Source organism: Microcebus murinus, chromosome 12, assembly GCF_040939455.1.
Source record: "Microcebus murinus isolate Inina chromosome 12, M.murinus_Inina_mat1.0, whole genome shotgun sequence".
Classification (NCBI taxonomy): domain Eukaryota; kingdom Metazoa; phylum Chordata; class Mammalia; order Primates; family Cheirogaleidae; genus Microcebus; species Microcebus murinus.
Window position 1 is genome coordinate 47,017,909 of NC_134115.1, and position 21,816 is coordinate 47,039,724.

Below are 21,816 nucleotides of genomic sequence, written 5' to 3' on the forward strand. Positions count from 1 at the left end.
GCATATTTTAGTCAAGTCACCATCTCTCTCTTCTACTTGAACCATGCCATTTCTGTTCTTTTTTATGTTTAATGATTACTTACCAATATTTGTAATATTTATGTTTTAATTAATCATACATTAGTAATAAACATACCAATGATACAACTCAGATTTTAAGAAACTCTTATAGTCTTAAATGGTCATAAGAAATAAAAATAATTTTAATATATGTATCTTTATTATAGAGGCATAAGAGAGGTGACCAATAGCAGACTTTCAATCATGAAATATATTAGAATAAAATTCTGAGGAGGAACTGGAATAGAAATATAATTTTGAGAGGAAAAAGGATTATATAAAATTTTTGACAGTTAAGACATTTTTCACATATTTTATAAAATGGATGGTAGACATACAATTGCTATGGTATTTTATTCAATTTTATAAGCTCAATTGAATGTTGTACTGGCTTTGTTTTATTATAAAATGGCAATATTTACCATGTTAGAAAATGTCTGTTACAACCTTTAAACTTATGATTTTAGATGCCAACTTACATAATTTTTCAGAACTCTTTTAGGAATTGAGTGAAGAAAAAGTTATTCAAAGACTCTTGCCTTAAATTATGCCTTAAACATAACTTTCTTTCATTATATAAGATAAATTGATATAATTAAATTAGTATAATAGGACATTATTAAAAAGTCATAACAGAGTATCTGGTACATAATTGCTCTTCAATATTATCTCCTCCAGGAACTCCTTTCTGAGCCCTGCTCTCTTCCTTACCCAGGTAATTTTCCCCAACTTCTGGTATTTCTCTTAACACAGATTTTGTAATGCATGCTTATGTATCAGTCTCTACTACCTGATGGTGAGTTTCCTGAAGGTAAAAGATGCATTTTAGCACTCCTTTCTTTGTTGTTGTTTTTTCCTCCATGGGCCCAGCTTAGTACCTGGTACATAGCAGTTGCTCAGTTTACATGTCATGAACTTAAAGAAAAAAAAAATAGATAATTCTGAGTCCTGTGAAAGTATCAGATATCCTTAAGTAGTTTTACTTCTCAGGGTTTGTTTAGTCTGACTCCAGTGGAAAGTTTTCTATTAAATATTTAGTCTTTATGAATTTCGGAAGTTACCACCTAAAAATAATGTCAAAATCCATGGAAGAGTTTTTTGGGTTTTTGGGGGGTTTTTTGGCATTATTATTTAGTTGTGTTTACATATTTTTAAAAATCTAGTCTCTTTAGCTTTAAAGAAAAGGATTAGGAAACATGAAGTCTCTGTTTCCAAAACCAAATGTCAGGATGAATGCTCTGACATTATTTTTATGCCTGCTTTAAGTGGAAGAACAGCATGGAAGGTTAGAACTTTGGGATTGACCGGGCGCGGTGGCTCACGCCTATAATTCTAGCACTCTGGGAGGCCGAGGTGGGCGGATTGCTCGAGGTCAGGAGTTCAAAACCAGCCTGAGCAAGAGTGAAACCCCGTCTCTACTATAAATAGAAAGAAATTAATTGGCCAACTAATATATATAGGAAAAATTAGCCGGGCATGGTGGCGCATGCCTATAGTCCCACCTACTTGGGAGGCTGCGACAGCAGGATTACTTGAGACCAGGAGTTTGAGGTTGCTGTGAGCTAGGCTGTCGCCATGGCACTCACTCTAGCCTGGGCAACAAAGCAAGACTCTGTCTCAAAAAAATAAATAAATAAAAAAATAAAACTTTGGGATTCATTGTCAATTTGACTGCTTTAAAATGGGGACAGCATATCAAAAATTCCTGATACTGGAATGATTCAAGTAAAATATCCAGGGTTTATTATTGTCACCTTTCTAATTTCCTATCTGTTTTGAAGTTCAAAGGTAAATTCAGTAATAAAGTCTAATGTCTTGTAACTCCAAGTATGGTTTTTCTAACTAGCAGCTTTCTGTGTCACTTGGGAGCTTGTTAGAAATGCAGAATCTCAGACTCTTCTCTAGACCTACTGAATCAGAATCTGTATTATTAAATACAAGGAGATCCTTTTCCCACAGGAGATTGATGTGTAGATTAAAGTTAAAGATGCATTGGTCTAATCTAATTGCTAAACTATATCTAGTTAGCAATCACATAGTCTAGTTGAGGGTTTGGAAACTATGGCTGACTGGCCTAAAGCCAGCCCATTACCTATATTTGTAAATTAAGTTTTATTGGAGTATGGCGATGCCCATTTGTTTATGTATTGTCTCTGGCTGCTTTCATGCTACAGTGCTAGACTTGAGTAGTTGTGACGGAGACTCTGTGGCCCTCAAAGTCGAAAATATTAACACTCTCGCCCTTGACAGAAAAAGTACCCAGCCCTCTCTTAGTTGGTGGTGGGCCCATTAGCATCATTTATTCACAAATTTGTTTTGAGGGGAATGCTTTTATATACTAAGCACTATGCTAGATGCTGCATTTGTGTGGGTGGAAAAACCTTGCTTATACTTGTTTAAATCATGTTTTGGTGAACTGTTTTTGTTGTGATTCACTAGCTTTCTAGCACTGAAGAACAAAGGAATTCCTAAAGGAAGATTGCTAAAACGATTTTCTCTCTCTCTTGAACTTGTAGATTGTAGAGTTTGTGTTTAATTTTGATTTTCTTAAGAAGGAATTTGTTTCTATGGGAAGAGGCCACAGGCATGTTTCTTCCTTGTTATTAGGGAGTTGTAGATAGTTGTATAAGACACTCGGGCTTGAAAGACTAATCTTCACTATCACTATCCACAGTGGATACATAGGGTGGTGTGGGGTGGGGGGATAGAAGAGTGATTTTCATTGAACATGTAATCAGGTTAAATTTTAGTAACTGTCAACATCACTTAGAAACATATTCATGGAATTTTATCTTTATAAAATGGACTAAACTCAATAGGTGTTCCTAAAAGCTTCATCTTTGTAGTTTAAAATTGCTCTCAAAAATGTTCTTAGAGTCTCTGAAGTGACTGCTTTAATTTATCAGTTTATTTTTGATACATAGCATGTTGATTTTTCAATATAAAATGACAGTAAACTATTTCTCAGCCTCTTTCTATAGTATACTTATAATAGTCTCTTTAGCTCCTTTTAAATTTAGGTGGATGCTATTTTATTCTTGTTGCTGATAAATACTCAGTTTGCTTTGCTTTGATTTAATAATTTTGTATTGGCTGAGCAACTTTCCTGCAGTTTTTTTTTAATCTTAAACTATGTTGATTGAATTCAATTTCTGTTATTTTTTTCTTGTTACCTTGGAGTCTAACATCCATTTATCAGAAAAGGGAAAGGAGCTGCCCTTTTATTTACTTATTTATTTTTAAATTCCCTCTGTATATTTTGGGGGAATAAAGCACCAATCATTTTTTTGTCAGAGGATATTTTTGACACATTCTTACTGTGAATTGGCTGTTTCATACCAGAAGAATGTCCACCAAGAAATAGATAATTAATTCAGACAGAATCTAGCAAAGCTGAAAAGTGAATGCCTCTGTAGGGAACTCCTATGTCATTTTTTCTGTTCCTGCAGAGAAATCAATGAAGTTTGCATTGGAAGATATTGTTCCCTGTAGGGGAGGTATCTTAGGGACCTGTAACTTCTCACTTGGGGGAATGAAAAAGAAACCTATCATCCCTGGCCATGGAGTAGTGAGTCCCTTGGGTGGCTTGATAGTCTAGATCAATGTGTTTATTTTAATTTTTAATCAATCTGTTTAATAAATGTCTCTGGTTTCACTTGTGTCACTTATACAATTCTAAGCCTCTTCTCTTCAGATAGTAGAATTATAATGATGCACTACAAACTGCCAAATAGTTTTTCAAAAACACAGACAAATTAAAAAAGTATCTACTGTATCTTTTTTGGAAATGGCATAGCGATGGTAGGGGTTGTTAATATGAGAGTAGCTTTACCACATCAAGTACAAATATTTATTATTTACTAAGCCATAGTTTGAGATTTAGATATATGCCTTTACATTCCTTGCCATGAACAGGACAAAAGTTGAGCAACTGTATTAGAAAATCATTAGAATTACTGTCCTTTAGATTATAAGAGACTTTAAAAACAGACAATTCAATATTTATTCCTATTTAGTCTTTTTCCCCCTATCACACTGCCTTGATAATAAACTAGTCTCAGACATTAAAAGGCTGTGGAATTGCTTAAAAAACCCGTGTTAGTCATTTTTTTATACTTACAACCTTTAACCTCATATTATTAGGCTAAGAAAGAATGTTATTTTTCTCATTGTTTCTGCTCCATTGATTGTGTCTCTTCAAACTCTCTCTTATCCCGTTATTGTATTTTGGTAACAGAAGCATCCTGTTTTATGAATTGAGTGTACTGAATTAGCTTAAGAGGGTTTCACTGCATGGTGATGACTTGAGTCCTTTAATTGTGAAGGCAGTTTCTTTTACTTTCATTATGAAAAGGGCAAATAAGGCAGTTTTCATAGCCAAAGGTTTTTTTTTTTTTTTTAATAAAGCTTTCCCTCTGTTAGAGTAAAGAATCAGGACAAAAAGAGTAGGCTGTTCTTGGGAATTTCTAGAAATAGCTTTTCAAAGTAAAATTAGGAGATAGCTATCTGTTCCTCTGCAAAAGAACAAAGTCATTTTTACAGGACAGGAATTAGAAGGAAAGGCTCTGATTCTTCTGGGATTCATTATTTTTTCCGTTGGTTATAACAGCAATAACCACCTTTTTCAATGTGTAAAGCACGTTTGCATGCAATTGTCTCCATAAGGCCTTGACTGTTAACCTTGTGCTATACATAGAGCAGGTGTTACTAGTAGATTTCCATTTTGCAGTTGGGGAAACAGACTGAGGGAGATTGATGACTTTGCCATAGTCACATAGCTACCAAATGGAAGAGCCTGGGGTTTCTGACTCCAGTCATGTGTTCTATCCAGTGTACTGCACGGCATAGGGTCTCCTTCATGTGTACTGTTCACTGTTGCTAAGATTCTTGTGGAAGAATACCATGAGAAAAGTATCATTCTCCCCCAGCAACAAAATATGCATAGTATTATAAACCCTTAGGGATGAATTTTCCAAAATTTCATAGACAACTAAGCAAGACATCAGTCATTTGTATATAAATATTCATATGCTATATGTGCATGATTTCTAGGTATTATCCCTAGGCAATCAATTGATCGATTGTTTACTTGTTTTGCCTTACTATTGAATGGTGGATTTAGTATTGTAGGCCAGCAGTTTCCTCAGCCCTTTTAAGATTTTACTGCATGGTGTTTTGGTCCTGTTAATTTTGAGTAGTCTATTATGGCACATTGTTCCTTTGCAGGCAGTCTATATTTTCTCCCTTTTAGCTTTGTTTGTCTCTTTGTCTTTTGTGTTTAACAAAATATTATAACGTATCTGGATGTAAACTTATTTATCTTAGGACTTATATTAGAGAATTAATGTCTTTTATTGATTCCAGAAATTGCCTTTATTTCTATAAGTGGTGTTTTTTTCCTATTCCTTTTAAAAGCCATTTATTTGGAAATAACTTTAAACTTACAGGAAAATTGCAAAAACAACACAGAAATGTGTATATGTAGAATAGAATATTATTTGGCAATAAAAAAGATTAAGTACTAATACATGCTACATCATGGATGAACCTTGAAAACTATGCTAAGCAATAGAAGCCAATCACAAAAGACCACATATTGTATCATACCAATTATAGGAAAAGTCCAGAATAGGCAAATTAGACAGAAAGTAGATTTGTGGTTGCCTAGGTTTGGGTAGGTTGGGGGGAAATGGGGAGTGACTAATGATTATGGAATTTTTTTTTAGGGGGCAATGAAAGTTGTCTAAAATTGATTATGATGTTTGTATAACTTTGTGAGTATACTTAAAGATCATTGAATTGTACATTTTACATGGAAAATTGTATGTGAATTATATCTCAAAACTGTTATTAAAGATATAAGAGTTCTTTCATATTTTTTGCCCTGCTTCCTCTAATGTTAACATCTTGTTTACATACTATAATGCAGTTATCAAAATCAAGACATTAACCTGGGTGCAGTGCTATTATTAATTAAACCACAGACTTTATTCAGATTTTACCACTTTTTTCCACTAATATTTTCTTTCTGTTCCAGAATCCAATCCAGGATCCCACGTTGCATTTAGTTGTCATGTTTCCTAACTCTCTTCCGTTCTGTCCATTCCTCATATTCTTGGCTTTCATGAACTTGATACTTTTGAAGAGTCTTCTTCAGTTATTTTATAAAATGTTTCTCAATTTGGGTGTATATGGTGTTTTCTCATGATTAGATTGAGGTTATACATTTTTGGCAAGAATGCTATAAAAGTAATGTGCCCGTTTCAGTGTGTCAGGGAGTATATGATGTTGATATGCTTTATTACTGGTGATGTTAACCTAAATCACCTGGTTAAAGTGATGTATATATACTAGGTTTCTCTACTGGGAGGATACTGTATTTTCTTTTGAAATTAATAAATGTCCTGGGGACATACTTTGAGACTATATAGTTGTTGTCCTCCAACTTTTGTCTACTAATTTTAGTGTCCATCAACAGATCTTGCCTACAACAATTTTTCCTGTGATGTTGCCTAATGGTGATTTTCTCATTGCTTCTACATTTATTAATTGTAATTCTACTGTAAGGAAGAGCTGCTGCTTCTTCCTCATTTATTTATTCAATTATTTATATCAATGTAGACTCATGGATATTTATTTTATGCTATGAATTATATCCTAATTACTATTACTTTTGTTGTTCAGACTATTCAAGCTTTAGCAAATGGGAGCTCTTTACAATTGGCTCCTAATGCTCTTTCAACAAGCCCACATCGTTTTTTGAACACTTCTTTATTTTTGGCACAATAAGGTGCTCCATACTTATATTTTCCCTATCCCAACCCTGGAATAAACCACTTCTGCAAGGGCCATGTGAAAATTAAACTGCTTTTGGAATGCTTGGTAAACATAAGAAAGATTATTTCATTCAGTGCTACATGACTTTGAACTTCTGTTTTACATTTTGTAACTCATCTCCCTGTGCTCTATTTAGGGTAACTTCCTGTCAAATTTGTTAATAATTTTTATGACTATATCTTTTATTTCTAGAGATTCTATTTGGTTCTTTTTCAAATTTGCCTCTTTTACATCATGCTATATTCTTTTGCAGGGAATTAATGACCTTTTCTTACATCTTTAATTCTTTTAATTATTTTTGTACAGTTGAATAACATGGGAGTTAGGGTGCCAACTCCCCCCACCCTGTGCAGTCAAAAATCTGTGGATACCTTTTTATTCCCCCAAAACTTAACTACTGATATCCCACTGTTGACTGGAAGACTTACCAATAATATCAAGTTAACATGTATTTTGTATGTTGTATTTATTATGCACTGTATTCTTACAATAAACTAAGCTAGAGGAAAGAAAATGTTATTTAAGAAAGTCATAAGGAAGAGAAAACATAATTACTATTCATTAAGTGGAAGTGGATCAACATTAAGGTCTTCATCCTCATCATATTCACATTGGGTAGGCTGAGGAGGAGGGGAAAGAAGAACGGTTGGCCTTGCTGTCTCAGGGTTGACAAAGATGAAAGAGGTAGAGAAAGGTAGAAGGGGAGGCTGGAAAGGCAGGCACAGCTGGTGTAACTTTACTAAAATTCATTGTAATTTCTGTCTTTTTGCTTTTTCATTTTTCTAAAAAATATTTCTAGACAGTACCAATCCTTTTTTCACTCACTGTTTTAGTTTCTGTGCATGTATCATGCAGGGTCCTTATCGTAAAATAAGTCAAAAGCTGTCTTGAATAATCATAACCTTTCTGCCAGACTGTCTAATGTCATTTTTTTTTCTGGCACTGCTCCCTCTACATCTTCTTCCTCAACATCTGGCACTGGCTCAAAAGCACTTACCTCCATCGAGTCATCTTTTGTTAATTCCCGTGGTGTGATGTCTCTTAGTTCTTAAATTTTTCCAAGATCCATATCTTGAAACCCTTCACCCTCCACCTTATTTTGCCATATACACAATCTCTTTCATGATATCTTTGATTAGATCTGTCATAAATCCTGTGAAGTCATGAACAACATCTGGACATAGTTTTCTCCAGCAGTTTATTGTTTGGGCTTGATGGCCTTCATGACTTTTTCTGTAACAAAGATGACATCTTCAATGGTGTAATCATTCTAGACTTTTATGATGTTTTCTCTATCAGGATTCTCTTCAGTAATGTTGACAATTCTTTCCATAAAGTACCATGTGTAATGAACCTTGAAGGTCTTTATGACCCACTGATCCATAGGCTGAATTAGAGATGTTCTGTTTGGGGACAAGCAGACCACATCAGCACCTTTGGTGTTGAACTCATGGATTCTGGGTGCCCGGGGACATTGTCCAATATAAAAAGAGTTTCAAAAGGTTGTCCTTTATCTGCAAGGAACTTCCTGACTTCCAAGGACAAAGTATCGATGGAACCCATCCAGAAAAAGGGTTCTCATCCAGGTTGTCATCTTGTATAACCAAAACACTGGCAGCTGGTGTTTATCTTTTCCCTTCAAGGCTTGTGGGTTAGCAGCTTTATAGATAAGAGCAGTCCTAATCATAAACCAGACTACATTTGCACAAAACAGGAGAGTTAGCCTGTTTCTTTGTGCCGTAAATCCTGGTGCTTCTCTTCCTTACTAATAAATGTCCTTTGTGGCATTTTATTCCCAAGAATAGGGCACCTTTGTCTGCACTGAAAACCTGTTCAGGGAGATTTTCTTTCTTCTCTATGATTGTCTTAATGGTGTTGGTAACTCGTCTGCTGCCTCTTGGTTGGTAGAAGCTGCTTTTTCCTGTTATCTTGACATGTTTTAAACCAAACCTCTTTCTAAAATTATCAAACCATCCTTTGCTGGCATTAACTTCTCCAGCTTTAGATCTTTCCCTTTCCTTTTGCTTTAGGTTGTCATATAATGACTTTGCTTTCTTTTGAAACATATTAGAGTCTATAGATATGTCTTTCTTTTTTTTTTTTTTTTTTTTTTTTTTTGAGACAGAGTCTCGCTTTGTTGCCCAGGCTAGAGTAAGTGCCGTGGCGTCAGCCTAGCTCATAGCAGCCTCAATCTCCTGGGCTCAAGCGATCCTCCTGCCTCAGCCTCCCAAGTAGCTGGGACTACAGACATGCGCCACCATGCCCGGCTAATTTTTTCTATATATATTTTTAGTTGGTCAATTAATTTCTTTTTATTTTTAGTAGAGACGGGGGGGAGGGGGTCGGGGGTCCTCACTCAGGCTGGTTTTGAACTCCTGACCTCAAGCAATCCGCCTGCCTCGGCCTGCCAGAGTGCTAGGATTACAGGTGTGAGCCACTATGCCCGGCCTAGATAATGTCTTTCTTACAGCAATCCTGCACCCACGTAAAACTGCATTTTCAGTATAAGAAGGTATTTCACAAAAAGTGCAAGATTTTTATGCCTGCTGGCATAGCTGCAGCAAGAGGTTCACAGATTTTTCTCTCTCCCTCCATTCCTTCCTTCCTTCCTGCTTTGCTTTTTTTTACAATGGTCCTTGTGCTAGACCATTTTATCTTGAAATGGTGGGCAACCATAGCTGCAGACCTCAATGCATGGTACATATTAAGCAAGTCAACCTTTTTCTTGTAACAACATGTCTTTTCTCTGCTTTTGGGGGGCACTTGCAGCACCACTAGAGGCACTTTGTATGGGTCTAATGGTGTTGTTCAAGGTTTACAGTATTGCCTTAATCACAATGACATGTTATGTGAGAACCGTGAGAGATCACTTTTTACTGGAGTATGCAATTTACTGGAGAGACAAACTCATCTCAAGAAGGTGATTAGTGTTACATGACATTTTTAGTAGATACTCATAACACTTGAACTCACTGTAATAGAAACAGGAGTGGGCTATAGAATTATTACAATAGTACTGTATGTACTGCAGTTAATTTTATGTAGTTTTGATTTATTATAATACTGCATTTTTACATTTGTTTACATGTCTCTTGACTTTGCATGGTGCCATGTCCAGTCTGTAAGTATTTGCGGGTGTAGATTTTGATAAATTTTAACTTTTTATTGTAGATTTGTATATATTTTATGGTCATAAATGATAAAATAGACTAGTTTCTACATATATTTTATGTATTCATGACATATTTAACTTTTTCTTAATGTTTTCAGTATTTCTAAGGCTACATGGTTCATCTCTGAGTTTTTCAAATTGTCAAAAATCTCCACTAATTTTTCCAATATACTTATTGGAAAAAAAAATGTGTCTATATTGGATCCAGGCAGTCCAAGCCCATGTTGTTCAAGGGCTAACTGTATTGCTTTCTACTTGTTTTATTACCTGAAAATCATGGACGTATAATCTTCTATTTGTTGGTTTTTCTGAATCTCACTCATGTTGGACTGTATCATTATATGTTTTGATTTTTTTTTAATGAATTCAATTTTAGAGGGGCTTATTTTTTCTGTGTGAATCATTTGGAGTATGTGTAATAGAAGTATTCTTGCAGAGTATTCCAGGTGCTCCCAACTCACTGCCATTTTTTTCTGTTAATTTCTTAGCTCAATGGTTTCTAGTCAACTATTATGCTAAGGATACAGCCAGTTAGTGGTGCTGGTTGTTAAATGGGGGTTTCAGTTCCAATTCCAGGGATGATGGTTATTAAGTGAGAGTCTCAGTTCCTTATTTAAACTAAAGGTCATATCTTATATTCTCGTATGGGCATGTTTATAGAAGCTATTAGGTTACAGAAAATGATAGATTCCATATAATACCTGTAGCCTCAATGCAAGTATTTCCCTCTTTGTTTTTGGTACCTGGTAACACCCCCTTATTTTTTCTTGTCAGCTCAGCCATATATAGTAGGATATTCTATTTTTCTCAATCATTTGGGGTATGGTCCATCATATTGCATAAACAGAAGTCAGTCTGTCATTTGAAAACAGAATAGCCATTGGGTAATCAGCAATAAAGGCGGAACAACCCAGTGAAGGCCAGACTAATCTGATATACAGATACTCCTCGACTTAGCATGGGGCACTATGTCCCGATAAACCCATCATGAGCTGAAAATATCATAAATTGAAAATGCATTTAATGTACTTAACCTACAAACACGACAGCTTAGCCTAGTTTACCTTAACACGGCTCCGAATACTTACATAAACATATAGTTGGGCAAAATGAGCTAACACAAAGCATATTTTATAATTAAGTGTCAAATACTGTATGTAGATGGGTGTTTTGTAGACATAATGCCATGTGAAAATACAAAACACAGTATCCAAAAAATGCTGGCAACATGTTATAGTATACTTCAGAGTATTAGTTTTTTACCCTCATGATTGCATAACTGGGAGCTGGGGCTTGCTGCTGCTGCCCTGCATCCTGAGAGAGAACTGTCCCATGTATCACTAGCTCAGGAAAGGATCAAAATTCAAAATTTGTACTGAATGCATATCACTTTTGCACCATCGTACAGTTGAAAAATCATTAAGTCGAAGCATTGTAAATTGGGGACCATCTGTAGTTTGACAGATTGTACAGGTCAAAAGACTAGTGCAGTAGATCAGCAAGGTTCCAGGAGACTGATGTAGCATTACCGTAGTAGGCTGGATCCAAGGAGACTTGGGGCCAGATCTCTAAGTTCTAGTTAAGAAAAGTCCAGGGCGGCCATGCGCGGTGGCTCACGCCTGTAATCCTAGCAATCTGGGAGGCCGAGGCAGGCGGATTGCTCAAGGTCAGGAGTTTGAAACCAGCTTGAGCAAGAGTGAGACCCTGTCTCTACTCAAAACATAGAAAGAAATTAATTGGCCAACTAAAAATATATAGAAAAAATTAGCCGGGCATGGTGGCGCATGCCTTGTAGTCCCAGCTACTCGGGAGGCTGAGGCAGAAGGATTGCTTGAGCTCAGGAGTTTGAGGTTGCTGTGAGCTAGGCTAACACCACGGCACTCTAGCCTGAGCAACAGAGCAAGACTCTGTCTCGAAAAAAAAAAAAAAAAGTCCAGGGTTAAGAGGTCAGAGAGTCAGAGAAATCAGCCTTCTTTGCCAGAGGTCTTCCTGCTCCTGTTTCTCTGTGGGCAAGCTTAGGTTTACAAGTATTCCCTGCGAAGTATACCTTACATTTGAGGCTATGCATCATGGCTGAGATTCTGGAATATTTTCTCATAGTTCACAGATAGAGTATCATTTCAGGCATTAGTTTTCAAACTTCTTAGGAAGAAGACCTGAAATATATATATATATATATTTGGGCAATATATGTAACCTTAACATTTGTGCCCCCATAATATGCTGAAATAAAAAACAATAATAAAATAAATATATTTGCTTAAGTGAAGAAGGCTGAGGCAAACCAAAGGAAGGGCTCTCATTGCCTTCTGCCCATCACCCGATAAATAGCCAACCAAGCCCTCAACACTCCAGAACACTGTTGGAGAGATGAGACAACCATACTGGCTACCCCTAGTGGGGCTCTTGCTGTTTTCTCTTATTTCAAGCCAAGTATGCACGATCTGTGGGGTAAGTAAAGAAGACTACTTCTGCCTAAAATCTCTGTTGAACACAATAGTAAAATCAAAATATACCAGCTTAACCAAAGCTGCCAATGTCCTGTTGTCCATCAGAGTTGTCAGGATCCAGAACCAAACCCTAGAGCAATGTCTGCTCCAACGAGTCCAAGACACTGGAGATTGGAAAGTGACAAATTTAACCTCTGGACAGCTTGCCTTGATTACAATGGCTTTGGGAGCATGTCGTAGCCATGATGAAAACTTTACACATGATCATCACCTAATCAGCCAGCTAGAAAATAAATTCCAAGCGGAAATTGAAACTATGGACACACATCATGACAATCCACTGACTAGCCACTACCAGCTCAGCCTGGACGTGGTGGCCTTGTGTCTGTTCAATGGAAGCTACTCAGCCACCAAAGTTGCCGAAATCTTCTTTCCTGAAAATAAAAATTTTTATTTCAGTGACCAGTTCTCAGTAGGTACTGGTGCAATGGGTGTCCTGGCTCTGACCTGCATGAAAAGGAATCTAACAAATGGGCACATCAAAGCAGGTGGAAAGGATTTAGAGAGGATCAGTAATCATACAAAGTCACTGGTAAAGAAGATTCTTAAGAGAAAAGACAATGGTCTCCTTGGAAATGCATTCAGTACAGGAAACGCTATGCAGGCCCTTTATGTTTCATCAGAGTATTACCAAGAAAGTGAATGGAATTGCCAAGAAACTCTGAACACAGTGCTCAAGGAAATTTCTCAAGAACATTCAGTATTCCAGTTGCCTCAGCCCAGATCTTACCTGCTGTGATGGGAAAGACCTACTTGGATGTTAACTCTTGTGTCCTTCGTTCAGGTAACTTCAACATTTCCATTCCTCTGCCTATAACTGTGGCATCTCATAAGTCATCCTCGTATATCTTGGTCAATTACTCTCAGAATCAGTGAAACATATTACACCAATGTCACCGTGCAAAATGATTCTGTCTTCCTGGATATAATGGAGCAAGCTCAGAAACAGAACAAGACTATATTTGGTTTCACCATGTTGGAGAGTGACTGGGTCCCCTACATCACCTCTGTTCAGGGCCTAAAGGCCAGCAGTAATGACAGAACCTACTGGGAACTTCTGAGTGGAGGCAAACCACTGAGCTGAGGACCTGGTAATTATGTTGTCCACAAAGGAGAAAACTTGCAGATTCGTTGGAGCAAATACTAATAAGCCCAAACCTTCCTCAACTGGATAAAAGCCTTTCGCAGTGGAATTCCATGCAGAAGCAAATACTAATAAGCCCAAACCTTCCTCAACTGGATAAAAGCCTTTCGCAGTGGAATTCCATGCAGAAATTGGCCTCATGCCTTCCTTTTCACTTATCCTAATCCCAATAGGAGAGTCAATAACCTCCCCTTCTCTCTCTACATGTTCAATAAAAGACAACTACACCAAATAAACAAATATTTTTAAATACTTGGAGAATGTATCCTCATTGCCCACTCCTAGAAAGAGCAGGGCCCCCCTTGTACTTCTGTAATTGGTGGCCAGAAATCTTTTTTGTTGACTCACAAAGTGCATTGGAATGTTTGTGGCAGTGTGAGGCATACCTCTTTATGGTATCTCAAAGTATAGAAATATCCAAATGACAAAGGAGTTGTTAACCAACCTCCCATTTGAATTGTGTTCTTTTCTCTTGCCTGTGGTATACTCGTGTCTGATATCTTTCCATCAACTCAAGTTAAAAATATCTCAAACTGAACTCATCCATTCTCTACCCCTGTCTCCTGCAAATGTGCTCCTCCTTCCAGCTTCCTTCCTGCTTTTTATGTTACTATTATTCCACCAGGCTCCAAACATCTCACTTTTCAATTCATTCCTCATGTTCTTTTAATTCTTTTATTCTTTATCTCACATTTTCTATTCTTCGTGTTCAATGCCATCATTTACTTGATAAGTACTGATAATCTATTATAGTCTCATTACCATGCTAGGTGAGTGGGGAACAAGAATCTTAAGACCACTGTCATTGTCTTTTAAGAACTTAATTTCTAGTTGAGGAGATAATTCCCATACATGAAAATAGTGAACAGTACCAGACAGTATATAATTAAATGCTAAGTCGGGTGTCACTGAGTTTTAAGTGTTACAGGTTGGAGACAAGAAAGGGATAAAATGAGGTCTTGTGTTTTAAAAGAAAACTTAATTGAGGAAGTGGGATTTAAACTAGATCTTGAAAAAACAGGTTGGAATTGGGTAGACATTTGAAGTGAGAAAGCATGAGCAATTAGAGAGTTTACTGAGTGTAATGTTATGGGAAAACATTGGAGACTGTTTATGTGTTAGGGACTAGTGAAAATAGGAATTAGAGAGATGCGATGACTGCTTTGACTTTGGCTATCAGATTATCAAATAAATCTTTTAAGAGTAGCTTTTTAGTTTTTTGTGTTTCTCAACTCAGAAATCTCTAGGCTGCCCTTTCTTTTTGGTTCTGGTCCAGACTGCTTTGGTATTCTAGGTACTCTATGATCCACCAGCCTTTTCCCAGCAGTACTCATGCTTTTTGTGCCTTATAACATCTTTTTTTGATGTTCGATTATGCTTTCTGTTTCCTTGTGGCATGTCTGCGTGATTCTGTGCGTTCCCTCTTCAAATCTCTTCTCAAGACTTACATCTTGATACCCTCCCTGGTGACTCCCACCCATTGACCTCTCTTAATACTGCATCTTTACATTTGGATTCCTCTTGAAGCTATTTTTTATGGATTTCTCTTGAAACGATTTTCTATTGAAAATAGTTCAAAATCATATCATGTACCTTTTTGTTTCCAGCAATAGAGAATGACATACGTTTCTTTTCCTTTCCAATAAAGTGGTAAATTCTTTGACGGATTAGGTTATATTTTATATTTTATTGTTTCTTCTAGTATGGTGTATCATTCTGGGTATGTACTTGGTGCTGAATTAGTAGCTTTTAAAGAATTTTTACTTCAAACACTGATGATTTTTAATATTAGAGTTACTTCTTTGTATAAACGTGCTTACTGTCATGCCTGACATATAGTACTTCCCCCTTAGTAAATATTAGTTGAACCCAAATCAAAGACCATTTATTTTTCTTCTGTTTCATTGAAAGTAGAAAATAAGAGCAAAAACACTGAATCCAAGTCTACTGACAGATACTTTTTCTGCTGTCTTTTCCTTTGAGTCTCTCCCTAAACTGTGTCCTTAAGCATATATTACCCATTTTTCTTTGACATCTTTTAACTTACTATCTCATGTAATAAAGTCAGAGATTTCTAAAAAATTTGTTTGTAGATAGAGATAAATTGTGTGTATTAATTGCAGATTAAGAGAAGAGATTGGAGTATTTTAGAAAGATTAATCCCTCTTAAACTCCAGTTGATCTGTGTTGGCACTCTTCCTACCTATCTGAGTTTTAAAATTTTAATAAAATATCTATCAGTGAAAAGAATCATTTTCTGCAGTTGGAATTAAACTTAAGACATTTGAATATCCATAAAATCAAATATTGAGATGAATAGAGAACACTTGATTTAAGGAAATTGAGTCAAGTTAAAAATGACATAACATTTTTTCTGGGCTTTAGATTTATTTAATAGCCTCTTAAAAAATCTGGATGACTTTTAAAATGTCTTAAATTATTTTATATAATACAGTTATTCTTCTTTAAAAGCTTATAAGGTGATTTGAGAATGCTTGATTTTTATATATTAATATAACTGATTTTCTAAGTGGTAATGGAGTTTGAGCAGGGCTGAAAAACTATAAGAACCATGGATTTATAAACATACTAGTATTATCTTGCCATTCTTTGGATCAGGGAATGCTTCTTCAGCAATGTATATTGCTAATCTGGAGTTTGTGTGCATACAAGTGTTTGTGAGAACGAGAGTGAGTTATTTACTTGGTTAACCAAAACAAAATAGTAAAACAGCAATTGTGTGAGACAGGCTGGATCTTCAACAGTTTATAATTTCTTTGGAGAGGTATTATCATATCTCAATTTCTAGGAATGTTCTTGTTTTTTCGTTCTTTCCTTATCATTAAAAATAGTACTCTTAATTCATGGTTTTATATGAGTTGGGGTTTTGGTAGGTGTTAACTTTTTAAATTTGCTTCACAGGTTGTTTGCATTCGCTCCACTTGGAATGCTCTCTCCCCAAAGCTGAGTTGTGACACAAGACCTCTCATTTTGAAGACCCTGAGTGAACTGTTCTCTCTGGTTCCTTCCTTAACAGTCAATACAGCTGAATATGAGGTATGCAATTGGAGCACAACAAGTTGCCTATTTGTACATTGGAAAGATATGTGTTTTAGTAACTTTTGAAATGTTTATAATCTTTTGTTTGACAAAAATCCTTTAGCATTTTTTATTCTAAGAATGTGTTGCTATCTGTATGGACTGTTAGGAGTAGGAGGGATAGCTACTCTTATCAATCCTGTGTCTAAGACTTATTTACATAAAGGATACCAAGTTAATTTCTTTCTTTCTTTTCTTTCTTTCTTTCTTTTTTTTTTCGACAGGGTCTCACTCTGTCACCCAGGCTAGCGTGCAGCCATGTCATAATAGCTCATAGCAACCTCAAACTCCTGGGTTCAAGTGATGCTCCTGCCTCAGCCTCCTGAGTAGCTGAGAGTATAGGCATACACCACCATGCCTGGCTAATTTTTTCCTATTTTTTGTAGAGATGGGGTCTCGCCATTGTTTAGGCTGGTCTGAATCTCCTGACTTCAAGCAATCCTCCCACCTCGGCCTCCCAGAGTGCTAGTCCGTGCCCAGCCCCCAGTTTCCATTATGAGAGTATGGTCAGGATTTTAAAAGATCAATATGTTAAAAATACTGTTTCTAAAATAATGTAATAGAATTCATAAGGGCAACAGTTTAAAATCATTTTGTTAACGTTTTAAATTCTAGAAAATAAGTTACAAAGGCTTTAATAAAGGCAGGACAGACTTTTCCAGTTTTATCAATTACTCTGTCATTGTAATGAGTTGAAACACTTGGTGGAAGATTCTTTGCTATAAGAGTCATATATTGCTGCTTAACATATTCTTCATTATCTCTTCAAGTGAAATGAGTGAATTACATTTATGTTTCTATTTTTGTTAGTCACATTTTTTTCATGCTCACCTTTTTTCCTTTTCCTTTGAAGAGCAGCAATTAATTTTCACTTATAGTCTTGAACTTTTAGTATGATTTAGTCCTTCATATGCTTTGATAAACTACCACTCCAATAATAAGATTCCAGTAATAGTCTCTTTTATGTTTGAGATCACGTTATTCAACAGGCTTATGGGATGATACCTTTTCTACCCATTCTAAATTCTGCACAATGACTGAGTTTTTGTGAACACATGTGTATTGTGTATATTCTGTATAGTTACATTGTACTGAAATATTAGCTTGTTTGATATAAGGAAAGTATGTATTGAGTACCTTTTAGCTAGCCTGATCATTTAATATATATTTTAAAGGTTTAAACTTAAAAAAAAAATCTTTAATTGGCTTTTATTACATGGTCACAAAGTTGCAGTTAGAAAGGATGGGCAGGGTAAAACTAGTTTTGAGTATCTTTGGTTAGAAACATGAGACTAGGATTTGCTTTTGTTTTCTCATTAAAATATCTTATGTGTGCTTTATGGAAAGGAAAAGAATAAAATCAAATCTATCCTTACTGAGCATACAATACCTAGCAATATGCCTGGCATGTAAGATATACTCAGTAAATAGTTGTTGAATGAATGACTGGACCAATGAAGGGTATTTTGAGTTTATTTCTCACCTGTGAGTTTTTGTTTTAGGGCATTAAAAAAAGCATCAATTTGTGTCTCCTAGAGTATATAGCTCACCAACAGTCTTTTTTATGGCTACAATTCATAGCTACTTGCTTTTATATTGTCAGACAATCTGCAGGGCTACTGATAAGGAGCTAAGACTAAAAACCAAAGTAAGGGAATATTGTATATATTTATTTTCTGTCTTCTGGGGCTGAAATCATATACCTCTGTATTTGCTTATACTTTGAGTTATTCAGATTTTACTACAGGTTAATTTATGAAGTGGTTTGGGTGTTAGTTTCTTATGTTTGCTTGGCCATGGCTGTGAATTGTGTTTTGGACTAGATTTTTTTTTCTTTCAGATTTTATATTCTTTTCCACTGGTATCTCATTTTGGTTTAACTTTATGCTTATATAATGTTAGGGTTCCCCTGTTGTTCAGGCAGACTGCTTTGGAGCCATTCTATCCTTCTCTTCCCTCCCAGTTTGCAAGGGGTGGGGGGCCCTTCAGTGACCATAGTCCCCTTGGAAGCAGAAGTGAAAAAATGTGCAGGGCGAGACCCTGCCTCCCTTCCCTTCTTCCTTCCCTCTGTCCCTGTGTGTGTAAGATGATTTGTTTTCTTTTCTTTTTTTTTTTTTTTTTTTTTTTGAGACAGAGTCTCGCTTTGTTGCCCAGGCTAGAGTGAGTGCCGTGGCATCAGCCTAGCTCACAGCAACCTCAAACTCCTGGGCTCGAGTGATCCTTCTGCCTCAGCCTCCCGAGTAGCTGGGACTACAGGCATGCGCCACTATGCCCGGCTAATTTTTTTTTTTTTTATATATATATCAGTTGGCCAATTAATTTCTTTCTGTTTATAGTAGAGATGGGGTCTCGCTCTTGCTCAGGCTGGTTTTGAACTCCTGACCTTGAGCAATCCGCCCGCCTCGGCCTCCCAAGAGCTAGGATTACAGGCGTGAGCCACAGCGCCCGGCCTGTTTTCTTTTAATTGGTTAGAATTTGTTTGGATGTGGGCCAGAGTTGAATTTAATTTGCCCAAAGTATTTCTTAGGTCACTTCTATTCCTAGTCATCTTGATGACTTATGTTTGCCTAACAGGACATCCAACCTCTTTATACCAAGACCATAAGGCCTTCTAGAATCTGGTATCACTCTGTTGTTCTGTAGCCTGCACTCCAGAAAAGCTAAATCACTTTCAGTTTCCTTATCTGCCTCCAAACTTTTCTACTTCTTTTCCTTTGTTCCTGTTACCGTGTTTCCCCGAAAATAAGACAGAGTCTTATATTTATTTTTCCTCAAGAAGACACCCTAGAGCTTATTTTCAGGGGATGTGTTCTTTTTTTAAAGTACAGTACAACAATCTACATTTATTCAAATATAGTTAAGTCGTCTTCTTCTGGAACATTATCATAACTCTCCAAACCCCAAATTCCATCCTGAATTTCTGGCGACTCTATTTCCTTTAGAACCATTGACCCCAATCTCTCTTGTCGAGCAATAGAGCTCTCATGGGGCAGATGAGAGCTCTCATGGGGCAATAGAGCTTTCATGGGGCAGTAAGGGCTGCTCGTCTTCTTTCCCGCTCCACGACGAAATGCATGGGTTGTGCACATACGCTGCTTAGCGACTCCCATCACTAGGTCTTATGTTCTGGGTAGGGCTTCTATTGCGCAAATGCTTAGAAATCCTGTTAGGGCTTATTTTATGGGTGAGTCTTATTTTCGGGGAAACATGGTAGGTATCTCAAAGGCAGCTGTGAGAGCTGCAGGAGATAATGCGGGTGGAGCAGTTAGGGTAGCACCTGGCACATGCAGTAAGCACTCAAGACATGTTGACTGAAAGTTCTGAGGCTTGTTATTTCAGTGAGTTTTCTAGTTTCAAATCATTGTTACCGTGTTTCCCCGAAAATAAGACAGGGTCTTATATTTATTTTTCTTCAAGAAGACACCCTAGGGCTTATTTTCAGGGAATGTGTTATTTTCCCCACAAAGCCTCAGCTTGTAGCACACACAGGATGGCCAGGGTCTGACTGGGAGACAACCTTGTTGGTGGGGCTGCCCTCACCTTTCTGGTCACCTCTGGGATAGTAGCTGTCACGATGGGGCAGATGAGAAGGGCTGCTCATCTTCTTTACCGCTCTTCGACGAAATGCATGGGTTGTGCAGATATGCTGTGAAGCCACGCCCATCACTAGGTCTTATTTTCAGGGTAGGGCTTATATTGCACAAATGCTTAGAAATCCTGCTAGGGCTTATTTTATGGGTAGGGGAAACACGATATTCCTTCTGTCTAGAATTACTTTCCTTTTCATCTCTAATTTTAAAATCTATTTTAGGAACTATATAATTGTTTTTTAATGCATCCCATCCTTTGAGAATTTGTTTGCAAGCAGGAGTTTATTATTCTCAAAGTTATTTATGTATGCTGTTCTAAAAATATTTATTTCTATTTTATACTACAGATATCTATATGCCTATATTATTTTCTCTATTAAACTATAAGCTTGTTGAAAATAGAGTCCATGATTCAATTGCAATGTATTTTCTGAATTGCTTTGCACACTACTTGGTACATTTATTCATTGACTTAGAATATATTTATTAAAACTATACTAGGCCTTAGAGATACTAATAAATATAGTAGATACTATTTTTGAGTTCCTATTAAATCCCTAGCACTCTCTAATTTATACCAATTAGTTCTGCTATCTTATAGGAAGGTATATTTTTTCTATTGTAAAACTAAAGACATTGAGGTTTTGAGAGACCTATCCATTTGTTAAACAAATGTCCATTAAGTATCTGCTATGTGCCAGGCAAGTAACTTGACCAAGATTATAGTTAAAAAGCTAAGTTAAAGCTGGTGTCTAAACCCAAGACTGTCTAGCTCCATAGCCTATATTTTTCCATAGTACCTTATTGTCAGTCCCTGCTTTCCAGAAGCTCAAAGGTTGGTAAAGGACATAGACATGAACAATGATAATTACAACATTTGATGACTACAGTTAATCAAAAGGCAATGAGATTATGGTGAGGAAGTGACAAACATTCTTAGGAGGAATCTAAGGAAACTTTAGTTAGGTGGTGATATTGAACTAAGTCTTGAAGAATTAATATACCCTTGTTTCCCGTTGATGTTTGTGGAATAGAATTTGCAAAGGCAAGGAGGTGTAGAAGAACCTTATTTAGAAGGGCACAAAGTTAAATGTGGCTGAAATGAAGACACTGAGCGTTGGAAGATAAATGTCTTTTATGCTCAGTTATTTGTTACATATTTGTCATTTTTGAGAAAACGTCTGGGCTCTGTGGTCTACTCTTTGAAATGTAAAAGATACAGCCACTGCCCTAAGGAGCGTACAGCCAATAGGGGGTGAATCATACCAGATGCTAAAGTGTGCCATGTGCCATCTGGCTGCTTGGAGAAAGGAAAACTCTCTTCTGGTAGGGGATCAAGAACAGTGGCATGAAAGAGTAATATTTTATTAGTACCTGAGGGGTCAGCAGGAAATGATTAGCTTT

General features: G+C 36.6%; 1 protein-coding gene across 2 annotated transcripts in view; it reads left to right on the forward strand.

Moving 5' to 3' along the window:
• FOCAD (focadhesin) overlaps positions 1 to 21,816 on the forward strand; it is a 265,358-nt gene that overhangs the window by 142,725 nt on the left and 100,817 nt on the right. For both annotated transcript variants that reach the window (XM_076008775.1, XM_012769776.3), the window contains exon 16: positions 16,646 to 16,780. In XM_076008775.1, coding sequence (XP_075864890.1) covers positions 16,646 to 16,780 — 135 coding nt within the window. The remainder of the gene's footprint in view (positions 1 to 16,645; positions 16,781 to 21,816) is intronic.